Source organism: Canis lupus, chromosome 1 (genome assembly GCF_048164855.1).
Source record: "Canis lupus baileyi chromosome 1, mCanLup2.hap1, whole genome shotgun sequence".
In the NCBI taxonomy this organism is placed as follows: domain Eukaryota; kingdom Metazoa; phylum Chordata; class Mammalia; order Carnivora; family Canidae; genus Canis; species Canis lupus.
Genome location: NC_132838.1, coordinates 117,089,527 through 117,113,097, shown reverse-complemented (window position 1 = coordinate 117,113,097; position 23,571 = coordinate 117,089,527). Strand labels below are relative to the sequence as shown.

Here is a 23,571-nt window from a genome sequence, read left to right as displayed (position 1 = left end):
TCTGACTCTCTGAGCTGTATTTTGTTTTTAGAAATAGTTTTGTTCTTTTTCAGGTTTGCTTATTCTTTCTAGTTTATGGTTGACTACTCTTACTTTTGTCAAAGTTCTTCTATTTCTTTAAACACATTAAACAGAGTTATTTTATATTCTGTCTGATTTTCCAGTATTTGAAGGTGGACTGTTTTTTCTGCTGCTTCTTGCCCATGGTACCTTGTTTCCTTTTTTGCTTAGTGATTTTTGACTGGGCTGCCCATTTGCCTTGGAAATTTATGTGCGAGGATGTTTCATGACCTGGGCTGAAGATGGTGCATGGACAACATATGGTAGCATGTAGTGTCTTTTTTTTCTTGTTTATTTTTAACATAGAAGACATTACACTATGCCTATTTATCTGCAACATGCCTTTTTTTTTTTTTTTTCCCCCACCAAAATACAATAGAATATCCCAGTGCTGTCATGGAAATGGTTGTAATGAATCACTCTTTGCCTTATTCTCTGGGAACTGTAGGTGTATCCTGAGTTTGAAGATCAGAGAGCTTGTCTGCCATCAGGATCTTTTCTTACTTGTTCCTCAGACAACACCATCCGCTTTTGGAACATGGATAGCAGTCCCGACTCTGAATGGCAGAAGAATATCTTCAGTAACGTGAGTGGCTTAATTGTGAACCATATTTTAGGAGAAACAGAGATGTGCTTTAAGCTAGGATAGAGGGGTAGGAGAGAATCCTATGGACCTTGGTGTTAAGCTTCCCTGGATGCAGGGACCAGGAAGCACTCTGTGTCTCCCTCTCTCGTTTCTCTCTCTCTCCTTTTTTTTCTTTCTGAAGTAGCATGGTCTCTCCTCTTCCAGTCAGCTCCTGCCCTCCAGGTATGTGTCAACACAGCTACTCCAGGCAACTTGCCATATTCAATAGAAATGAAATTGTTCCCTAAGTGTTAAGTCAGAACTTCCTGGAAGAGCACCTGGTGGACCAAACCAGGGAGAGGCTTCCCCTGTCTACCTTACTGCCAAACTGTGAAGCCTTGGGTGAGGGTGCTGGCAGGACCCCAAAGAGAGCCATGATGGGAGAATATAGAGAAAATTTTGCTGAAGAAATAGTTGATATTGCTAGGTCGGTGAGGGAGCTTCTCTTAGGAGCTGAGATGTGAATTGTGCATTCATCTTCTCTGCAGATGCTTATTAAGATCTGCACTATGGGGCAGCCTGGGTGGCTCAGCAGTTTAGTGCCGCCTTCAGCCCAGGGTGTGATTCTGGAGACCCAGGATCGAGTCCCGCATCAGGCTTCCTGTATGGAGCCTGCTTCTCCCTCTGCTTTTCTCTCTCTCTCTGTGTGTCTCTCATGAATAAATAAATAAAATCTTAAAAAAAAAAATCTATGCTAAGCACTGTGCAGTGAACTAGTAACTGTACAAATTATGATATAATCATTTTTAAAGATTTTATTATCTAAGAGAGAGAGAGAAAGAGAATAGGCAGGGGAGGGGCAGAGGGAGAAGCAAACTCCCCACTGAGCAGGGAGCCCAACGTGTGGCTCGATCCCAGGACCCCGGGACCATGACCTGAGCCAAAGGCAGTTACTTAATCGACTGAGCCACGCAAACACCCCATAAATAATCATTTAAAAAAATATTTATTTGAGAGGAAGAGTGATAAGGGGCAGAGGGAGAGAATCTTCAAACAGACTCCTCACTGACCGCAGCACTCAGTCTCACAACCCTGAAATCATAACCTGAGCCAAAATCAAGAGTCAGACACTTAACCCACTGAGCCGCCCGGGCGCCGCCCCTATGATATGATCACAAACATGATAATCACCATGAAAGAAAATTGCGAAATGCTAGTAGGATATATAAGTGTCATCTGATTTTACCTGTGGTGTCAAGGGCAGCTTCCTAGAGGAAGAGGCAACTGAGATATGGAGGATTGGAATGAGTAAAGAGGGCAGGGGAGAGTGTCCAAGCCAAGGGACTAGCCTGTGCAAAGGCCCTGAGGTGGAAAAGAGTCTGATGAGTTGAAAAACCTGAATGGTCAGTTTGGCTGACCCTTATGCAGGGTGTGTATAGCAGGTGCCCCTTTACTCCCCTCATCCCCTTCACCTAGTATTACTAACTTCTTTTCCATACCTGTGATATGTTACATTTAGGTGCATACAACGGAAAAATCCAAAATAAGAGGTAAACGTTTGGTTTTCTGACTCCTAAATAGCCTGGAGGTAACCAGTCCAAGCTGTTTTGGCAGCTATAGGAAGTCCTTAGAGACCCAAGAGCCTTCAGCTCTCCACTCTGTCATTTTGGAGTAGCCCTTGACCATGTCATCCAATATGGCTGCTAGAGCTCCAGGTAGAAGAACAAAGGAAAAGGAAGCAGAAGGGTTCTCACTTGTTTTATATCTCATTGACCAGAATTTATTCACAGAGCCTCATCTAGCTGCAGGGGAGGGTAGGAAACAGTTATTCTCAGTAGAGAAGGTTAAATTTGGAGTTCTGGGGGCTCCTGGGTGCTCAGTGGTTGAGTGTCTGCCTTTGGTTTGGGGCGTGGTCCCGGGGTCCTGAGATTGAGTCCCACGTCGGGCTCCCTGCAGGGAGCCTGCTTCTCCCTCTGCCTATGTCTGCTGCTCTCTGTGTCTCTCATGAATAAATAAATAAAATATTTTTAAAAAATGGAGTTCTGTTACTATGAAGAATGAGAGCCTGGCTATTGGGAGACAGAATTGCAGATGTGCTTCAGACCTTCCCAGAGCACTGACCTCAGCCCTCTCCTCCCTGCAGACCCTGCTGAAGGTAGTGTATGTAGAGAATGACATCCAGCACCTGCAGGACATGTCCCACTTCCCAGACCGAGGGAGTGAGAATGGAACACCTGTGGATGTGAAGGCTGGGGTCCGAGTCATGCAGGTCAGTCCTGATGGCCAGCACTTGGCTTCAGGCGACCGAAGTGGAAATCTGAGGCAAGTAAGCCCTGGCAGATGACTAATGTATCTTCCCAGCTCAGGCTTGGGTCCTGAGGGTGGTGTGAAGGAGCCCTGACTTGGGCACCTCTGCTTCCCCACTGAGAATGAGGGACTGTGAATGGCAGTCTGGAAACCAGCCATCCCTGAGAACGTAAGCTAAGCAGTGTCTTCCAGAGGGCTGAGATAGTGTAGCTCCAGGACCTCAGCAGCTGGGGCTTGCAAATAGTGCCTGCATTGTAGATGGGCAAACTTGCACAATTACAGACTAGGGTGACACTTTCACCAGCCATGTAATACTGGTGCTGAATAGTCAGAGGGGATGCCAGCTGGGGCATGAGGGGTCCTGGTGGCGCAGGAGGGGGGCCAGGAGGATGGGACATTGGAGAGCTCAGGCTGTTTACCCCCACTATGAGATTTTTTTAAGATGTTACTGGCCCAGTAGCTGCTGACAGAATATGATGGCTGTGACCCCCTGGGTGTCGAGGCCGTTGAGGAATGGAAGGCCGTTGAGGGGGGGGAAGGTAGAGAGCACATGCTCCATGTGGCCTGATACTGCATCAACCAACGTAGTCATTTCACCCACCTCTGATGCAAGTGCTGGTATTAGCTCCATGTCCAGATAGGTTAATGAGGCAGGAGAGGCCGGTGGCTAAGCTAAGGTCACACAGCTAGAGTGGAGGACCTGGGATAACTGGCTCTTATATCATCCTAGATAGCCTGTAGGTGGTTTGATTTCATTTGGAGAGAACGAGGAAAGTTTAGATTTGAGAGTCTTTAAGAATGAGAGATTGTAGTGAAGTATTCCCCACCCATAGGTCCTATCCTTAGTCTGACCTCTGACCTCTGACCCCCGGCCCCTCCCCCACCCCCAGGGATCTCCTCTGACACCACCCTGCTCCACTCCTCTTCCCCCAGAGGACTATCCTAGACCTGGCCCATGGAGCCATAAGTGTCTGGGTGCCCACCCACTGAGGTGGGCAAACCATTCTCAAACCTTTGAGAAAGGAGGTTTCTAGAGGAAAAGAATGGTTAGGCATCTCTCGACTAGCTGGCCAGGGCAGAGAGTCCCCCATGTTGCCTCGCGGGCAACATTCTGACATTCTCTAGCAGTGGCAGAGCACCTAGAGCCGAGGGGCGGGGGCTCTGGGTAGGGTACAGTGGACAGTATGTCTCCCAGGATCCACGAGCTACACTTCATGGATGAGCTGGTCAAAGTGGAAGCCCATGATGCTGAGGTGCTGTGCCTGGAGTACTCCAAGCCTGAGACAGGTAAACCTATACAGGGTAGAAGGGGGAAGGCAGGGGAGCAGGGCCCCCAGCAGAGCCATAGAAACGGGTAGTTGATGTCTGATGGGGCTGTGTAAGCGCCCCTGTTGCTGGGCCCTGAGTCAGGGTAGCTGGGATTCTAGAATACAAGAATCTGGAAGGCAGGACTGGGCTGGACTTGCCCTGGTTCTCAGCGCCCCAAACAGCGCTCAGGTTAAAGAGGTGAGTGCTGAATGAAAGAATGTGTGGATGAGCTCGTCCTCCACTGGAAAAGATAGATCAACAGTTATAGATCACGTATCAAACATATTATTTTGAAAAAGTTTGATACCTACAGAAAAATCCCATGAGTACTAGAATGAATACCCATGTTCTCTTCACCCAGATTCCTCAGGGTTTTTTCTTTTCAATTCTGTATGACCCTATAACTGTGTGTATGACTTAATCTGCTTCCCCATCTCCATTTCTGTCTCTATGCATGTGTGTGTACATATACTCATGCTAATAGAATACTAGCATATTCATTTCTTTTTTTCTGCTGATTTCTTTGAGAGTAAAGACATGACCTTTCACTCTCCAGTGGGTCTGTGAGCATTTCTTAGGAATGAGGACATCCATTTACATGGCCATGTGCACATCAGTTGTGGAGGTTTCACTTTATCCTATAGTCCTCCCTTTTGTGGTCTTTATTCCTATTTTACTGGCTATCCCAGTATTGTCCTCTATAGCACCTTTCTTTTCCAGTCCAGGTTCACACTTGAGTTTTCATAGCTCTTTTGTCACCTTTTTTCTGGAACATTCCACAGCCTTAATTTGTCTTTATGACTTGGCTTTCTGCAGAGTATAGACCAGTCATTTTATGGAATTTCCTTCGATTTGAGTTTGTCTGTTTTCATCATGATTTCATTTCGCTGATACATTTTTGGCAGGAATAGAACTTAGGTGGAGTCGTGTCCTGATATGTTAGCAATCTTCCCACGCTCTTTCCTCCTCCTCCATTTCCTCAAACACCCTGTTCCCCCACCCTCCGCAGTTCTTTAGATCTGTCTTCATTCAGTGCATCCTTCCCAAGCTCTCCTCTGCCTCCAGTCATGTGTTAGCCCTCAGACATGCCAGGCGACCAGGGTACCACTGTCTGAGGGGTGTACTGGCAGAAGTGTGGCAGCGGGTCATCAGTAAGACCTGGTCGAGACCCAGAGAGCCAGAGCTCCGGGAGTGAGGGAACAGTGTTCTGGGGAGCCTGAGAAGTTGGCAGGGCTTCACATGGGAAGCCAAAGAGTTGGACTTGACAAGAAGGAGCTCTGGGCTCTGCTAGGATATCTGCTATGGGTACAGGTGGCAGAGTGTCCGTATGTACGTGAAGATTCATCCTCCTGAACTGGTGGCATGGGGTGTGAAATGCCAGGGTTTGGGGGCCCTGGGGCAGGACTACAGATAGCTGAGGAAATTGTCCCTTCCTGGGTTTGGGGTAAGTTGGCTGCAGTTACAGAACCAAAGACCCCTTCTTCAAGGCTGGGGAAGCCCAGTCTCATTGCCATGTGGGAGGCCAAGGCATTGAGCAGCCTCCTGGGAACCCAAGGCTACCCTGTCCACTCACAGGGCTGACCTTGCTGGCCTCAGCCAGTCGGGACCGACTGATCCATGTGCTGAATGTGGAGAAGAACTACAACCTGGAGCAGACCCTGGATGACCACTCTTCCTCCATCACGGCCATCAAATTTGCTGGTGAGCCCCTCCCTTCCTGCTTCCTCCACCTTGTTTGGCGCACTCCTTTGGCTGCAAGTAACAACAGTAAGACTCCCTTTAGCTTAAACAAGAGGGGAAAGCAAGCTCTGGATTCAGGCCCAGCTGGATCCAAAGGTTGGTTGGTTTATTTGTTTATTTAACCTTTCAAGACTGCCTCTGTCAGCTGTGCCTTTCTGTGATGGGCAGCATCTTGGTTATCACTGTGCCACTGAAAAGAGATTTTCCCTCTTCCTGTCTATTTTGGCAGAAATTGGGAGCTCACTTCCCTTCTGCTGGCTTGAGGCACGTGCTCTTTTCAGAACAGCTCTCAGTGCCAGGGCTTTGGGATGTTTTCTTGGACCAGGTCTGACTCATGCACCCCCAGCCCATATCTGCCTCTGCCTCCAATCCAGGAGGACCGGAATTAGATGAATGTTGCTCCCCTAAAGGAAACCAGGGTGCCAATCCTGTGAGAGGGCAGGGTGGGCACCGGTGTCCTTGGCAGAAAAATAGGTGACCATGAAAATTGCTGGAAGCTAACTCTGTGCTGGGGAGGATCCTCGCACTTACAGCTGGAGTCACAGAGCCAGTGCGTGCAGGCTTAGGATATTGTGCAGGGCTGCTGACAAAGCCCACACTCAACTAGGAAATCAAAGGGATTTCCTCTGGACTCAAAGGATTCAGTATAGAGGTCCTTGGCCCTAAAGGATTCCAAGGGGAGGGGAGGTGGGTCCTGTAGGGTTAACTGATCAGAACCGAAGAGCATATTCAAAACGATGTTCCAGAAGAATATATTCATGGAGAGAATATACCCATGTACTTTTCTAAGTTCTTGACTATGAAGAGGTTTTTTTTACCTGTAATCTTATGACTGAGAATGTACTACTGTCCCTTGGTCCTCCCTACCTCCTGCCCTACCTCTCTGTAGCTAAAGTTAACAATGTTTGATGTGTCAATGAAGACAGCCAGATTTGACCAGCTAAAACTTCTCAGACATCTTTAAAAACCTATTCGTTCCACGGGATAGAGTTGGAATAAGTCAGCAAGTCTAGCAGTTTGGCCACCAGTGACCTCAGCTTTAACAAACAGTCTGGATCCGAGAGCAGTGATGATGACCCAAGGGGTAGCCCAGGAGTTGGTCCTTAAGGCCACCTTCTACATTACAGGGTGTAGGCTTTATCAGAGTTCCCAGCCAGTCTGACAGGACATGAATCCTAAACCCAGCTCTTGGGTGCTCTGTTCCAGCTGGGCTATGCTCACAACATGGACAATTTTATTGTCAGTATAAACTGGACTCTAGCTGGTCGAAACCTGATGGTCACTGCCATGCTAAAAAAGGATTCGGTCTTTAACAGTGTTATCTGAAACATATCCAAACAAATGAATACAATATGTGTAGTTTGCAGAATAATACGTTGAACTTCCCCATCAAGGTTCATAATCAGTGGGTATGAACTAGAACAGACACACCTATTGTTTATAACCAGTGACTGTTCTGATCGCTTGTGTTCTAACATTGCTAAGCATGTGGGCTCCCCACCCCAGGTTAAGAAGCAGAACATTACCAGTAACTTGCAGGCCTCTCTGGGTCCTTCCCAGGTCACGCTCCCTCCCCCACATGGGACTCATTCCCTTCTGTGGGCCAGTGACTCCTGCTTGAGTTATATCTTGTGTGTCAGGCCCAAGCTTCTCCGGTATCCTGCCATGAAGCAGCAGGTCTGTGGTACCAGGGCTCTAAGTGTTTTATATCTGTTCTGTCTTTACATCCTCAACACAACACTGAGGTATCTGTGCTGTTATTATTTTAATTCTATAAAGAAAAAAGAAGAAAGGCAAGAATATTTATAGTGCTAACCAGGTGGCAGCCACTGTTCCACAGGCTTCACAGAACTCCATGGGGTGGGGACTGTCAGGCCCTTTGTCTTTCTGACATGGCTTTCTGCAGGGTATAGACCAGTCATTTTATAGAATTTCCTTCAATTTTGTTTTCGTCACAATTTCATTCTGCTGATACATTCTTGGCAGGAATAGAACTTAGGTGGGGTCATGTCCTGACACATTAGCAATCTGGCCTGTTGGAATCAGAGGCATGGAGAGGAAGCCAGGGCTTAGAGCACAGTGGTTAGCCAGAAAACGTCTGGGTCTAATCCTGACCCTGTCCCGACTCTCCGTGCGCCCTGGGACCAGGACTGTGTGACTCTAAGCCCCTGGTTCACATTTGTACAATGGAGTGGGCTGTGAGCCGTCAAGGGGGAGGCACCTATGTTACGGGGCCTGGCCTGAGGTATGTGTGGATGCTCTGATTGCTCATGATGGCATGAACCTCCCAACAGTCTACCTGTCTTCACTTGTCCCCTGCTTTGGTCCCGCCTCCACTCTGTCACCCAAATCACCTTTCCAAATCCCAAATCAGAAGTGGTGCCCGTTCTGTGTCCCTGGCCTGTTTCCCTCTCTGCCCTTGGTCTGCAGAGGCCTGCCATGCCACTGCTCTATCTGTACCACCTCATGCACACAGCTCACATCTTAGGATACTACTTACACCTCCTCCAGGGATCCCTCCCCAGCAGAGTATACTTGCAGTAAGTTCCCTAACTAGGGACCCTGACCCCAGTCAGGCTCAGCAGTGGCCCAGCCTTGTCTAATGTACCACCTCCTTCTCCTCCAGGCAATAGAGACATCCAGATGATCAGCTGTGGGGCTGACAAGAGCATCTACTTTCGCAGTGCCCAGCGGGTAGAGTGGGTTTCCTCCTTAGGGGCTGGGGAGGGAAGCTTGTCATGGGTGTCCTCTGAAGGCCCTGCCTGTCCTGCCAGACCTCAGATGGACTACACTTTGTCCGTACCCACCATGTGGCAGAGAAGACCACCTTGTATGACATGGACATTGACATCACCCAGAAGTATGTGGCTGTAGCCTGCCAGGACCGCAATGTGAGGTAAGGAGCTGCCCTGGGCTCTTAGTCGGCCTGGCCTGGTTTCTTTTTTTTTTTTTTTTTTTTTAAAGATTTTATTTATTTATTCATGAAAGACATGAGAGAAAGAGGCAGAGACACAGGCCAAGGGAAAAGCAGGCTCCATGCAGGGTGCCCGACATGGGACTCAATCCCAGGTCTCCAGGATCACGCCCTGGGCTGAAGGCGGCGCTAAACCCCTGAGCCACCTGGGCTTGCCCCTGGCCTGGTTTCTTTTTTTTTTTTTAAGATTTTATTTATTTATTCATGATAGTCACAGAGAGAGAGAGAGAGGCAGAGACACAGGCAGAGGGAGAAGCAGGCTCCATGCAGGGAGTCCGACGTGGGATTCGATCCCGAGTCTCCAGGATCGCGCCCTGGGCCAAAGGCAGGCGCCAAACCGCTGCGCCACCCAGGGATCCCCCTGGCCTGGTTTCTGAGTGGGACCTGTATGAGACCTAGTTGCGTCTGTGTGCTCATGAGGTGTCAAGTCTCTTTTCCCCTGCCCATTCGGTCCCTGAGGCAGCTGGGTTGGGTGGAAGGACCTAGTGGGTGTTTCTTAGGAACGGAGCTCACCCAGGCCTAAGCTCCAGGCCAGAAGGGGGTTCCTTTTGGCCCTCTGGAAGCCTATGTGGGGTGACTGAGAGGGGCTGATGTGGCTCAGATGCATCCATTCACCTACATTCCCTGAGCACCCATCTGGGATGGGTAGTATAGGAGACACAGCAGTGAGCAGGGCAGCCCCAGGCCCTGCCTTCACGGAGCTCACAGTCCAAGGAAGGAGAGATGGATGCCTCACTAGACAGTGACAGCATGGAGCGGTCAGGGCTGGGAGAGGCCGGGACTTGGGGGGTCCTAGGGAGATACCTGATCCTACCTGGGGATCAAGCAGGGCTTGATGGAGAGAACATCTGAAGTGAGACTGAGAAGGATGTGGAGTGAGCCAGGAGAGGGGAGAAAGGGGGTGTGCATGGGGAGAGCGTGTACAAAGAGGTTCTCCACCTCTTTGCCCTGCTCATTCAAGTTGAGTGCCAGCATCCTGCTTGCTCTGTAGCAGGGAAGACAGACATTAACTCAGCAGACAACTAACTCAGTGAATATCCAGTATGTAACCTCCATGACGTCAGCCTGAGACAGCATCATTCCCTGAGATGGGATTTCAGTCCAGGCATCAGATGGGGATAAGAGGTGACAAGGGGCTTCCAGGGGAGAGGAAGATGGTTGGTAGGGCTGGAACCACATGTAAGAGGGGGCAGGTGGGCAGGGCCGCGTTGGCCACGTTATGCTCCCACCTCCCCAGAGTCTACAACACCGTGAATGGAAAGCAGAAGAAGTGCTACAAAGGCTCCCAGGGTGACGAAGGGTCCCTGCTGAAGGTGAGTAGCTAGGATCTCTAGTGTGAAAACCACACATGTTCCCCCTGTCCGTCTGCCACCCTGATGGGCCACCTGAGACCTGTGGCCTCCTGGGCACCTGATCAAAGGATCACAAGCTGGCCAGCACCCAGTCTGGCCTAGCTGACCAAGATCGCTTGGGAGCTGAGGGCATCACAGACTGTTTTACCTTTATTTACTGAGCCCTTCCCCAAACGGGGACATTTAAGTGGTTTCTGTTTTGAGTGGCCGTAGTACGGTGGAAACAGTCAAAGAGGCCTGGGCTCCTTTACTAGGCTTGCCCCCTGCCACGTTTTCAGGACAAGGTTGGGGATCCTTCTCAGAGCCCCTGAAGTAAGGGAGTTGTTTTGAGTTTAGGCTTTAAGGTCAGACTCTTAATAGCTCTGTCTCAGGCGGTGACCTTGGGCAAGGGTCATCTCCTCTGAAGCCTGTTTCCTCATCTGTAAAATGCAGATAGAATCTCTTAAAAAAAAAAAAGAAAGAAAGAAAGAAAGAGTCTCTATCATAGGGTTCTTCTCTGGAAGAAATCAGTTTGCATGTGTACAATGCTTGGCACGGGGGGTGCTTGGTAATTTTTTCACCTGTGAAGTGGGAACAGGAGTTCCTATCCTAACCAGGGTGTATGTCCCGAGGGCTGCCTGGGACAAGTCAGGTGCCAAGTGTCCGGCATAAGAGGGTCATCCATCAGTGGAGGCTGTGATGTTTGACCCGGGCCTCACCACAGCGAGGAAGCAGCCGCACTGTCATGTGGGTCCTCTTCTTGGCAGGTCCATGTGGACCCCTCAGGCACCTTCCTGGCCACTAGCTGCTCCGACAAAAGCATCTCGGTGATTGACTTTTATTCAGGCGAGTGCATTGCCAAGATGTTTGGTCATTCAGGTGGGTGTGCCTCCCTCTGTGGCGGGAAGATACCTCCCCATGTGCCCCCACACAGCCTTCTGGGTCAGAAAGCCAGCACAGCTTCTCTGCTCTGCTTTCAGAAATTGTTACCAGCATGAAGTTCACCTACGACTGTCGTCACTTGATCACAGTATCTGGAGACAGGTGGGAAAGGCCTAGAGGCCACCCCTGGCTGGCCTCCCTCCAGTACCGGGCAAGACCAGATTGCTTTGGGGAGTGCAGGGGCTCAGACAGCAGGAACACCAAACTCCAAACCTGTCCGTTAAGAGAGCTCTACTATGGGTTCCAGCTTACTATTCTTTCCTTTGATGGCGTGTACCTCGGTGTCACACCAGCCCTGAGTTCCAATCCCAGATCTGCCTGCCATTTACTTAATTGGCACCTTGAGCAGGTCATTTCCCAGTGCTAAGCCTCAGTTTGCCCCTCTGTAAAAGATGACCCCCATGTCTTTGACAAACTGCAGTGAGGATCAAATAAGATAGTGTATAAAGTCCTTGACATGTGGCTGGTGCCCAAGGAAGTCCCTTTTGTCACTCCCTTTGATTTATTATGGTCCTTCCCCAGACCCCTTCCTTGAGTCTTGAGGTCTTCAGAACAGGTCCTGGTTTCCTGGGGTGCTCAGAACCCTGCCCAGGATGTAGACCCAGTGTGGCCTGGAGCCCTTGCACTAAGCTGCAGAGATTCGTTTTCTGGGAGGGGCCAGGGAATGAATGGGGTCTTGGCTGTGGTGACCTGGGTGGCTCCAGGTTCCGCTGGCCTCATGTTCACTGTTCTTGCTCCTTCCACATCTCTCTTTGGCCTCCAGCTGTGTGTTCATCTGGCATCTGGGCCCAGAGATCACTAACTGCATGAAGCAGCACTTGCTGGAGATTAACCACCGGGAGCAACAGCAGCAGCAGAACAGGAAGGACGAGAGGTGGAGCAGCCAGCCCAGGTCCTGTAGTCACTTGGCTGTCCCCCGTTTGTCTGCTAGAGAAAAGAAATGTCTTCCCGCCCTGGGCCCTGTGAGGACTAATGCTGAAGAAACAGCCGTGGCCAGGACAGCCTTAGGCCCTGCCTCTGCACACTCGCAGACTTTTGAGTACAAATTTATGATAATACATGTGAGAAGGGTTTTGAAGTAGAAAAACAGGGTGCCTGGAGAGCCTGTGCACACTGTGGTGGGGACACTCCAGGGGACTGTGGGGACCAAGGGGAGGCTCTGGACCCAGTGTGCAGTGGGGAGGGACAGAGTCGGAGAAGCATCCAGTGGAGTTGACGTGTCTTATTCCTCAAAGTCTTTCTGCTGCAAGACCGGTTTTATTTGGCATGAATTCATATTCTAATTTTTGTTAGGGATTTTAGTATAGAGGTCTAAGTTGAGGGGGAGATTTGGGGATTTATCCTCTCTTCTGCCTCTGGAGCCGTCCTTGTCCTCTGCTTTGAGGCTTTGCCACTGCCTCCCCACAGGGACCAGGCCAGGCCATGAGCCTCTTGTCCTATGTAGCATTGGAGGTCTTACAGAACTAGGTACCAAGGGAATGGGCGACTCCCCTTGGCTCCTGGTTTTGGGGCTTACACTCTGCCTTCGGTGTCCTCCACTGCCCACCTCTTGTCAAGCGTGTTTTAGGCTCCTGTACCCCAAAGAAGATAAAACCTCATTGCTACCCATCCTACCACGCACACTCACACTCACACACACACTTTCCAGAACAGAATGTGGCAGCTTAGTACTCAAGCCCCAATCTCTGCTTTGCTTTCAGTTACATTGCTATGGCCCTTAGAGAGTTTGTCTTATTTTTTGAGCCCAGGCTTTGTTATATCTTACTTATTGTGTTGGCATTTCCAGCAGAACAGATGTGGCAGGTGAGATCTCCCAGCACCATCATTTTTTTTTTTTAAGATTTTATTTATTTTTTTATTTTTTAAAGATTTTATTTATTCATGAGAGACACAGAGAGAAAGAGAGGCAGAGACACAGGCAGAGGGAGAAGCAGGCTCCATGCAGGGAGCCTGATGCGGCACTCGATCCTGGGACTCCAGGATCACGCCCCGGGTTGAAGGCAGGCGCCAAGCCACTGAGCCACCCAGGGATCCCTTTTTTTTTTTTTTTAAGATTTTTATTTATTTATTTATTCATGAGAGACACAGAGAAGCAGAGACACAGGCAGAGGGAGAAGCAGGCTCCCCGCAGGACTCTATCCTAGGATCCCGGGATCATGACCTGAGCCAAAAGGAGATGCTCAATCTCTGAGCCACCCAGGTGCCCCTCCCAGCCCCATCCTGACCAGAAGTCTATAATATGTTCATATGGAAGCTAGCACAGGGCTCAGCCCTAGGCAGATCCCTATCCATCCCACCCCCACCCCATTTACCTATTTCTCTACTTGCTGCCCCCATTCCTGGCCTCAGGCAGGAGACCTATACATCCATGCCCAGCGAGATTTGCTCCTTAAGCCCTGGAGAGCAGACGGAGGAGGAGCTGGAGGAAGAGTGTGAATCGGAAGAGTTGCTGAAGACCCCGTCCAAAGACAGCTTGGACCCAGGTTGGGAAAGGCACCTATCCAAGGGGGCCCTATTTTGGACTCTCAGTGTAAGGATTGTTGCTGGGTTTCGCCTACTACTTGGCTTTCAGAGCCTGGAAATGTAGCTCAATAATCCTATCAGTCAGAACTCCTTCAGTGTAATAGCGACCAGACTCATTAGGGGAGAGAGAATTTATTGGTTCATGTACCTGAAAATCAGAGCATTGGCTTCAGGCAATGGCCAGATCCTGGTAGTCAGGTGATGTTGAAGGAATATATTTTTCTCTGTCTCATGGCTCTGCTTTTTTCCATGTTAGCTTTGCTTTCAGGCAGACTCTCCCTTTCCTGGGGGCAAAGATTACCCCAGCAGCTCTAGATAATAAAACTCGATAGAAAAAGGAGCATCTCTTTCCCAGTAGCTCAAGCAGAATCCTGGGCTTGTGACTCTTGGTTCCGGTGTGAGACATGGTGCCCAATTCTGAGCCAGTGGCTGTGATTGGCCAGGTCTAAGTCATGTGGTCTTCCTTGAAGGGGGAGGCTTGACTCAGCTCCACTGGGACCACCTGACCAAAGAGGGTGGGCGGGGGTGCAGGGGATGGCCCAGGGGAAAAACAGGGCGCTCTTCCCCCGAAGACAACAGATTCTGTTGTTCAGGCAAAAGGGAGAATAGGGGATCCCTGGGTGGCGCAGCAGTTTGGCGCCTGCCTTTGGCCCAGGGCGCGATCCTGGAGACCCGGGATCGAGTCCCACATCGGGCTCCCGGTGCATGGAGCCTGCTTCTGTCTCTGCCTCTCTCTCTCTCTCTCTCTCTCTCTCTCTCTCTGTGACTATCATTAAAAAAAAAAAGAGAATAGTAGTAACTCAATGACTTTGTAGCAGGCCAGGCTTTCTCTAAATTTCTGTCCTTCTGTACATCCCCTGGGCTTAGGCTTCATGGTTGCAAGATGGCTGCTGCTTGCATAGGATGGTCCATCCTATAGTCTCCTTTAGAGAGGAAACTTGCCCAGAAGCCCACTGCAGGCTTCTCTTGGGTCCCATTGGCCTTGATTCTCCAGCTGAGAGAGGCCAGGTGCTTCAGTGTGGAGTGGGGGCCTTGCCAATAGGAGCTGACTAGACAGTAGGCAACATGAATGTAAGTATTCAGCCTTGGGGGGGAAAAAAAAAAGAATTCAGCCTTGGAAAAAAATCAGAGTGAGTGAATTTTCTTTGTTGCCACCCTCACACCCAATCCCATGTCCTCTCCAGGGTGACCACTTCTTTCAGTTTGGTATGAATCCTTATAGGCCTTTTCCTGAACTTTTGTATACGTATGCACACAGCCTTCGGAACATGTCAGATTTAGGTACATAAATTATATTCTGCAGACATCATTCTGTATATTTTTTCTCTCAGAAATATGTTGTTGGGGGCCACCTGGGTGGCTCAGTCAGTCCAACTCTAGGTTTTGGCTCAGGTTGTAATATCAAGCTCTGTGTCACCCTCTGCGCTCAGTGTGGCGTGTGCTTGAGATACTTTTTCTCTTCCTCTCTCTCTGCCCTTCTCCATGTGTGTACCCTCGTGCTCGCTCTCTCTCTCATAGGTAGGTAGGTAGGTAGATAGATAAAATCTTAAAAAAAAAAAAAAAAAAGAAAGAAAGAAACCTCAACCTGTATGTTAGTGGATACAAAACAGGGGCCTCCCTCTTTTTTTCTTTTTTTAAAAGATTTGATTGATTGATTGATTGGTTGATTGATTTAGAGCAGGACCATGAGCAGAGGGAGGAGAGGGAATCTCAAGCAGACTCCCCACTGATCAGGAGTCTGACTCCCAACATGGGACTGGATCCCACGACCCTGAGTCACAACCTGAGCCAAAATCTAGAGTCAGATGCTCAACTGACTGAGCCCCCCAGACGCCCTAGAGGCCTCCCTCTTTCAACCAACAGCATATAGTAGGATATTTTAAGGTATTCACCTCTGGATGGACATTTAGGGTTTTGCCAACTGTACACCATTGTGAATACGGCCTTGTTGACTGCTCCTCGGCCTCCTCAGGCACACGTGAGAGTGTTTGTTCAGGACAGAGGCAAGGGCTGGCACTCCCAGGCCATGGGGTTAATACACACTTTATTTCAAAAGGGAACCCCAAGGACCCTCCAAATCCAGTTACTGCCCCACCTGGCAGTGTGAAGCCCTCTGTCCTGCCACGCTTTTGCCAATGCTTGGTAATATGAAGCATGTTAGTTTTGATGTCCTATGGAAATTTACATTTTCCTGACTGTTTGTAAGGCTGAGCATCGTTTATTATGTCTCTTGTTTTTTGTATTGTCTCTTTGGAGAATTGCCTGTTTATGTATGTTGCCCATTTGTCTTTTGGGTTGTTTAGTCTCTTTTCATGGATTCCATGTCTCTCTCCAGATCCTCAGTGTCTCCTGACCAATGGCAAACTGCCACTGTGGGCAAAGCGGCTGGTGAGTCTGCCCGGAGACCAGGACACTAGGGCTGGCAAAGTAGGGGTGCTGTCCTTCATGCTTTTCTTCTGGGAGCCCATATCCCTCTCCCTGTCTCTCATTTCCCTGGAGAGCCCCATCATCCTTCCAGTCTCAGCTTAGACACCCATTCATTCATGTGACACCTGTGCCAGGCTTGTTCTGACCCTTACATATGGTAGCAAGGCAGACATTTTCTAGTGTGGGAGATGGACAGCATCCATATTAAACAGATAAGATGCATAGTATTTGGGAAGTTGATAAATGCTGCAGAGGAAAAAAAAATGAGAAGGAAAATAGCAAGGGTTGGGGGGAGGGGGCAACAACTTTAAGACAAACAAAAAAGGCCTCACTGAGATTATATTTGAACAGAGTTGAAACAAGGGAGAAATGCAGGTCCTGGGAAGGAATGTTCCAGGCAGAGAACAGTAAGCAAGACAAAGGCCATGAGGCAGATTGTGCTTATTAGCATGTTCGAAGTGCAGGGAGACCCAGCTGCCTGGGTTGAGTGTGAATGAGGGCAGGGTGGGGAGAGAGGGGCTTAGAGAGGTGATGGGGGCCAGATGGCATGGCACCATTTGGGCTGCACTGCGTTCCTCAAACACTCCTTATTGTCCTCCCCACTTATTTTTATCCCTGGCACTGAGTGAGATGGAGGCAAGGGAGGGCTCTGAGCTGAGGAAAGCCATGATCTAATGCAAAAGTGAACATGAGGGGCAAGCAGGGGTCCAGGGAGGAGGCTGTTAGGCTCATCCAGGAGATATTGGAGGCTGAGCTGGGTTGGGGTGTGGGCAGTAATGGGTGGATTTTTGGTGGATTTTGAGGGTGGAACCCAATGACTGGATGTGAGAGAAAGAAAGGGACAAAGATGATACTAGGATTGAATGAATAGTTGTTTACTTGGGGGAGGAGCAGGCTAGGAGCTGGTGGGTTAAAAGCTGACAGCAGAGTGGCAGCCGGGTGGCTCAGTCGTTTTGCATCTGCATTTAGCTCAGATCATGATCTCGGGGTCTGGGATCTAGCCCCGAATTGGGCTCCCTGCTCAGCAGGAAGTGTACCTCTCCCTCTGCTCCTCCCCGCTGCTCATGCACATGGTCTCTCTCTCTCTCTCTCTCACTCTCAAATAAAATCCTTAAAAAGAAGAAGCTGGCAGCAGAATCCTACATCCTAGGTTGGACAATTTATTTCAGTAACAGTGTTAGTCCTCAGATCAAAACCTTTCCCTCAGGGAAATCTCTGCCATCCGCTCCCCTGCAGACCAGGTCTCAAGACCTCAGGCTCCTCCTATCAGTGACTACAACAAGCGGAATTACAGCCAGTGAATATGCGTAGCACACTTGACTCTGTACAGGCTCTGTTCTAAGTCTTTTTTTTTTTTTTTTTTTAAGATTTTATTTATTCATGAGAGACACAGAGAGAGAGGCAGAGACACAGGCAGAGGGAGAAGCAGGCTCCATGCAGGAAGCCCGATGTAGGACTCGATCCCGGGACTCTGGGATCATGCATTGAGCCAAAGGCAGACACTCAACCGCTGAGCTACCCAGGCATCCCAGTTCTAAGTCTTTTATGTGTATTATCTCACCTGATCCCTGTTTCACAGATGGAGAAACTGAGGCCCAGAGAGGTTAAGTAACTTGTCCAGGGTCACACAGGAATTAGTGAACAAGGGCTGCTCCAGAGCCTGAGTTCTCAGAAACACCCACCCTCCACTGTCTCTCAAGCCAGTCTTCTTCAGAGGCCACACTGGGCAGGACCAGGGTGAGAGAAGTAGCCATATCTTGGATGCTGTTGGGATAGCAGTGCTGAGAGAATTGCTGAAGAAATACAGTATGGAGTATGAGGGACAATAGAAGGATGAGAGGTGATCTCCAGGTTTAGGGCCCGAGCCACCAGTGGGAATAGGACAGAGAAGGCTGCAGCAGAAGCTGATCTGGGGGAAAGATCAGGAGTTGCTTTCAAATGCCTACTTTGAAGTATCACTAAGAATCCATATAGACGGAAAGCAGTTGCGTATGCACTTCTGTAATTGAACAGAGGTTCGGGCTGGAGACGTTTATCTGGAAGTTGTTGCTGAGTGCTATTTAAAGCCAAGAGACTAGGGACGCCTGGGTGGCTCAGCGGTTGAGCGTCTGCCTTTGTGATCCCGGGGTCCTGGGATCAAGTCCCGCATTGGGCTCTCTGCAGGGAGCCTGCTTCTCCTTTCTCCTATGTCTCTGCCTCTCTCTGTGTGTCTCCTGTGAATAAATAAAGTCTTAAAAAAATAATAAATAAATAAAAAATAAAGCCAAGAGACTGGATGGAGTCCATGCAGAGTCCCTGGGCCCCATTAGAGTTGGTGAGCTCTTGGCCAGCTGTCTGACCATCCCCTGTCACCCTCAGCTAGGAGACGACGATGTGACAGATGGCTCAGCCTTCCATGCCAAGCGCAGCTACAAGCCACATGGCCGCTGGGCAGAGCGGGCTGACCAGAAGCCCCTCAAGACCATCCTGGATGCCCAGGACCTGGATTGCTACTTCACCCCCATGAAGCTTGAGAGCCTGGAGGACTCTGTTCTGGATACAGTGGAGCCCCAGAGCCTGGCAGGCCTGCTGAGTGAGGTACAGATCGCCCAGCCCAGCCCACAGGCCCTGCACTGTGACTGCCCACCCTGGACTCGGGGCCTCGGCAGTCTCCTTTTGAAAATCAGGCTAACCCGTCCCACTCTAGGGGGTGAAAGATGATTACATGACATGGTTGGGGGCGAGAGGGTGAGGCCCTGGGCCTGGGGTAAGTGAGACTTCCCAGGGCAGACTAGGAGCCTGGGGGTGGGTCGCTTGAGGGTTAAAAGCTTGGGCCCGAGAACAGGCCTATACCTGGCTGGGGGCATTTGAGCGATAGAGCCCTGGCCCTACCCCTTCCTGGCTGTGTGGTGACTTGTCACAAGGCTTGTCTAGGCTTCTGCTGTTAAAAAAGAAATGGTCATTTAAAAAAAGATAACCAATATATATATAATATATATATTTCTAAAAAATAGTCATAAAAAGAAAGCCTTCAGAGGGCTTTGATAGGAATCCAGTGCTGAGAATAGGGCCTGGGCCCTCAGAAGTCCTGAAGCAACTTTAGCTCTTGTTCTGTTATTTTCCAAACAAAATTAGTTTTTATTCTGTTGTACAAACTTTCTTTTTTTATTATTGTGGAATAATACACATGCGCTTTTGTGTACCAACCCTAGGTATACAGCTTGGTGAATTATTACCTATGTATGCACCTATGTGCCCCCCACCCAGGCCAAAATATAGAGTCTTTTCTACCTCCTGGAAGACCCCCCCCCCCCGTGCCCCTCCTCATCAGTACCCCCACCTGTGGTGAGCAGTCTTCTCATCTCTCACCAAGGATTAGTTTGTTCTTAAACGTCATTCAAACAGATTCTTGGAGGGTTGGAGCCATACCAATTCCTTACGTGTAAAGGGGCTGACTGATGGTCGTGCAGAAGGAGCACAGAATGAGCTCAAGATGAGCACATAAGGGGCCAGGCCCTGGCTTCCCGTGAGTGGCCAGCACATCTTTCCTGTTATTGTGGGTGTTGGTGGCCCATTTGCTGGCTTTCAAAGGGCCCCAGTTGCCATGGCTACCTTAGATGGCTGTGTTCTCTTCACCCCACAGTCGGAGAGCCCCCAGGAGAATGGCTGTGGGCACCCCTCCTTCTTGCCCCTACAGCGGGAGTCCTCTGAGGACAGTGAACTCATCATCTACTCCCTGGAGGCAGAGGTGACAGTCACAGGGACAGACAGGTGGGTGTCCTTTGCACCAAGGGAAGCCTTACGGTATTGGAGAGGGGAGGCCTGGGCTGATAGGCATGCCCTGGAAGAATTGCTCTCTGCACTCCCAGTAGGCCTGTGGGAGTGGAGTAGGCCTGGGTTGCGCAGGAGGCAGGAGAGGCGAGGCCGTGCTCCCAGTAGGAGCAGAGCACAGATGTCTGGGGGTTCAGGGTGGGGGCCAGCTCTTTACTACTAGTATGTTCTCACCCCCACTGCAGCGATTACTGCACAAAGGACATGAAGGGGAAGCCCAGAGACCAGCAGGGTGACTCCTACCTCAGAGGCTCCTCCATTAGCTCAAAGGATCGGAGCCCACCCGAAGGTGAGTGGGGATAGGCAGAGACCCTGCAGCAATCTGTTGGTCCAGCCAGGCCCCCTTCTGGGTGTTAATGGTGACCTGACTCCGTCTTCCTGAAGTTCAGAGTCTATCACAGAGACAGGCATGGGTCCCTTCTGTTACCTGAGGATTCTGGAGCCCTATTGCCCACTGGCAGGAGCCCAGCTCTGCCGCTTCCTCAAAGAACTTATTGGTCCATAAAAATGGAGAGAGGATATTATTAACCCCCGTTCTCCAGATGGGAAAATTGAAGCCCTGGGAAGCTGAGCCACTTACCTGACTCACCCAGTAAGGGCCTGGCTTTGGACTCCTGACTCCCGCTCTGCCCCTCCAGACTCGGGGGAGTCAGAGGCCGACTTGGAGTGCAGCTTCACCACCATCCATTCGTCCCCTCCCCGGCCAACCCCTCGGTTTAACATGATGATGCCCCGCACACCAGGTAAGCAGGGGCCAGATATGGGGAAGACGAGGTGTGGGACTGGCTGGGGGATGGTCATGAGGTATAATCACTTTCCCCACATCAGCCCTGTACTTGATGACCACTGAGCCTCCATTTCCTCGCTGGGGAGACAGAGCCATTAGCCTCTCCTCGGTCTAGTGGCAGCAGGGTGTGTGATGGGCCAGTCCAGCTCTCTCCATTGTTATGCGTCTAGCTTGTTTGTCTGGGCGGCTGCCATGACTCATGGTGTTGACGACTCTCTCCTGACTCTCTCCTGCCCGCCCCCTCGCCTCCCCTTCGCCTCTCCCCAGGATGCCCAGGTACCACAGAAGAGTTATCCCAGCCCGAGGTGCTGGGCATATCCAACGGCTCCCTGCCCCAGACCCCTGAGCAGGAGAAGTTCCTCCGCCACCACTTCGAGACACTTACTGACGCACACCCCGAGGGTAGGGCCCTGCCTGGGCAGGCCATCCAGTGCTGGGCAAAGCATGGGTGTTTCGGGTAGGGTGGGTAGGGCTTCCCTGCATGGCTAGCAAGGGTGGAGGAGGGCTTGCGTTTTATCCTCAGGACTGAGCCACGCAGGCTCTTCTCCATGCTGTGTTTGCTCCCCAGGCATGGGTGTGTGCTCTTGAGGGCGTTTCTGGGGATCCACCTGCTGGTCTGTGGGTCTTCCTGGGCTCAGGGCTGGGCGGCTGGAGGGATTCTGAGGGCTCCGTTGGCCTCTTCCTCTAGAGCTCTTCCATGGATCCCTGAGAGACTTGGAGGCCCCTGAGGCTGAAGACTTCTTCAATCCCCGGCTTAGCATTTCAGCTCAGTTCCTCTCACGTCTCCAGAAAACATCCAGGTAGGAGCAGGTGCCCCTCCTACCCAAGCTCGCTCTCTCTCGCAGGACAGGACTGTGTCCCCTCAGGAGCCCCCAGGCCAGCCACAAACCCCTGCTTTCCTTCCCACAGGTTTACCCACACCTTCCCTCCCCGACTGCCCCTGCACCTGGTGAAGTCCCCAGAGGTCAAATTCACGGACCTTGGGTGCAGCCAGCCCAGGGCAGAGCCTCTGAGAGTAGGCGCTGGCTACACCTCCCCAGGCAGAACCAGCGTGAGTATGGGGCCACTTCTTTCAGGATTTAGGGCTGGGAGCAGGAGGCCTTCTTGTCCCCACCTCCTGGTTGTGCTTGCAGGTCCTCACTGGGAAAAAGGCTGAGGAGCCCCTTGAGACACTGGAGGCCTGGTTCCCACTGAGTGAGTGCCCCCATCTGCAGATAAACAGCCCTGGGCATCTCAGCAAATGGCCCCGGTGCCCATCTGAACTATGGGGCAGTAGGGATGGGCAGAGGCCACTCAGCCCCTGCAGCCTCCTGGGGTGGGCCCCTCACATTGGCTCTCTGGCTGGGGTGTGAGAGTGAGCTGGCTGCTTCCTTTACAGCCCCCTGCCTCTCAGGCCTGGCATCCTGTGCCCCCTCCTCAGTGCTGCCTGCTGACAGGAAGCCTCTGACGCCCATAGCCCTGCCCACTCCAGGCTTGACTCAGGGTGTCCACAGCCCCTCCTCCCACTCCTACATGGCGGCTGCTGCGAGCTCCCGCGCCAAGATGTCACGCAGCATCTCCCTCGAGGACAGTGAGGGCCCCGTGCTGGCTGAGCTGGCCAGGCCCCTCCCCAGGCCGTCCTCCGTTGGGGAACTGGTGTCCCTGGGCCAGGAGCTCCAGGCCATCCCCACCGCGGCAGCACCGGGCTCTAACAGCGAGGGCCGAGAACCTGCCTTGCTCTCCTTAGGGGGCAACCACGAGGCCCGGGCCAGCCTGAAGCTGACCCTGTCAAGCATCTGCGACAGGCTCTTGTTGCCCCCTCCCCCGTTGGATCCTGTGGCCACCCAGCCCAGCGTCACAACAGCCACCTTCCCAGTCCCCAGCCCCGTGGATGCAAGCTCCCTGGGGCTCCACAGTTCCACCTTTCTCCCGAGGCTCCTGGTCCCTGAGTCCCCCAACACCCCTGCCCACCCCAACAGCACCTCACTTCCAGAGACCAGGCCCGGGGTCCCTGGCAGCGTCACCTCCCTCCTGGAGCCCGCCCCTGGTGAGTACCACTCTTAGGCAAGGCTCATCCCTTGTACAGCTGGCTTTGCTCCAACGGTGGGCACTTGACCTGGCCACGGGGGCTGCACCATTCGTTCACTTAAATCTTTAGCGAGCACTTCATACATGTTGGGCTTTGTTCTAGACCCTGGGCATTGGGGCACAGTGGTTAACAAGACCACAAAGAATTGACCCCTTAACTGGGAAGACAGCCAGACATGAAACAAAGTGTTTAGTGTGTCACGAAGGAGTATGTGCTAAGGACAGAAATAAGAGAGAGGGCTTAGGGAACAAGCAGGGGGGCAGTGGTTACAGTTTAGAGAAGGATAATGAGAAAAGTCTTCAATCTGGAGAAGGAGGGCACTTGAGCAGAGCGGGAGGAAAGTGAGCCTCAGGGGACCGAGGGAAGTGTTCCAGGCGGAGGGACAGCAGTTGAGAGCAGCCAGCCATCCTGGCCTTTCTGAGACCAGCTGGAAAGCGGAGGTGTCTTTCTCATTCCCTCCCCTCTAACCCCAGATGCGCTCAGTCTGGTCCAGGGCGGCCCTGGACACTGGGAGGACCCTGGGGGGCCATTGAGGTTCCTGCCCCCAACTCCCCTTGAACTAAGCAGTGTGAGCACCATCGTGCACAGACTGCAGACTGCCTTCCAAGAAGCCATGGACCTTTACAACCTGGTGAGCCGAGCCCCGGGGTCAGAGGCATGGGCCAGGGGGCTCCCTGGGACAGCCTGCCTGAGCTGGCTGGGTGGTGGCCCCTGACAAGGTCGGTACCC

At 51.3% G+C, this 23,571-nt stretch overlaps 1 protein-coding gene and 2 long non-coding RNA genes across 4 annotated transcripts in view; 1 reads left to right on the top strand and 2 right to left on the bottom strand.

The window, feature by feature from the left end:
- Positions 1–23,571, top strand: part of WDR62 (WD repeat domain 62) — a 47,356-nt gene that overhangs the window by 23,425 nt on the left and 360 nt on the right. Inside the window, exons 10-31 of the mRNA XM_072772679.1 lie at positions 509–646; positions 2,769–2,947; positions 4,128–4,219; positions 5,816–5,941; positions 8,607–8,674; positions 8,755–8,876; positions 10,192–10,267; positions 11,053–11,164; positions 11,266–11,329; positions 11,991–12,119; positions 13,577–13,710; positions 16,086–16,138; positions 18,536–18,754; positions 19,800–19,927; positions 20,173–20,276; positions 20,626–20,730; positions 21,042–21,176; positions 21,463–21,574; positions 21,684–21,825; positions 21,908–21,968; positions 22,153–22,800; positions 23,316–23,473. Coding sequence (XP_072628780.1) covers positions 509–646; positions 2,769–2,947; positions 4,128–4,219; positions 5,816–5,941; positions 8,607–8,674; positions 8,755–8,876; positions 10,192–10,267; positions 11,053–11,164; positions 11,266–11,329; positions 11,991–12,119; positions 13,577–13,710; positions 16,086–16,138; positions 18,536–18,754; positions 19,800–19,927; positions 20,173–20,276; positions 20,626–20,730; positions 21,042–21,176; positions 21,463–21,574; positions 21,684–21,825; positions 21,908–21,968; positions 22,153–22,800; positions 23,316–23,473 — 3,105 coding nt within the window. The remainder of the gene's footprint in view (positions 1–508; positions 647–2,768; positions 2,948–4,127; positions 4,220–5,815; positions 5,942–8,606; positions 8,675–8,754; positions 8,877–10,191; positions 10,268–11,052; positions 11,165–11,265; positions 11,330–11,990; positions 12,120–13,576; positions 13,711–16,085; positions 16,139–18,535; positions 18,755–19,799; positions 19,928–20,172; positions 20,277–20,625; positions 20,731–21,041; positions 21,177–21,462; positions 21,575–21,683; positions 21,826–21,907; positions 21,969–22,152; positions 22,801–23,315; positions 23,474–23,571) is intronic.
- Positions 2,241–4,471, bottom strand: LOC140603101 (uncharacterized). 2 transcript variants are annotated; one of them, XR_012006175.1, is made up of 3 exons: positions 3,945–4,471; positions 3,534–3,667; positions 2,241–2,624 (listed from the first exon to the last, which is right to left on the bottom strand). It is a non-coding gene; the product is annotated as an uncharacterized lncRNA (long non-coding RNA). The 2 variants fall into 2 exon arrangements; XR_012006166.1 differs by having other exon boundaries at positions 2,241–2,618.
- Positions 17,523–20,992, bottom strand: LOC140603158 (uncharacterized). The gene is made up of 2 exons (XR_012006230.1): positions 20,568–20,992; positions 17,523–18,390 (listed from the first exon to the last, which is right to left on the bottom strand). It is a non-coding gene; the product is annotated as an uncharacterized lncRNA (long non-coding RNA).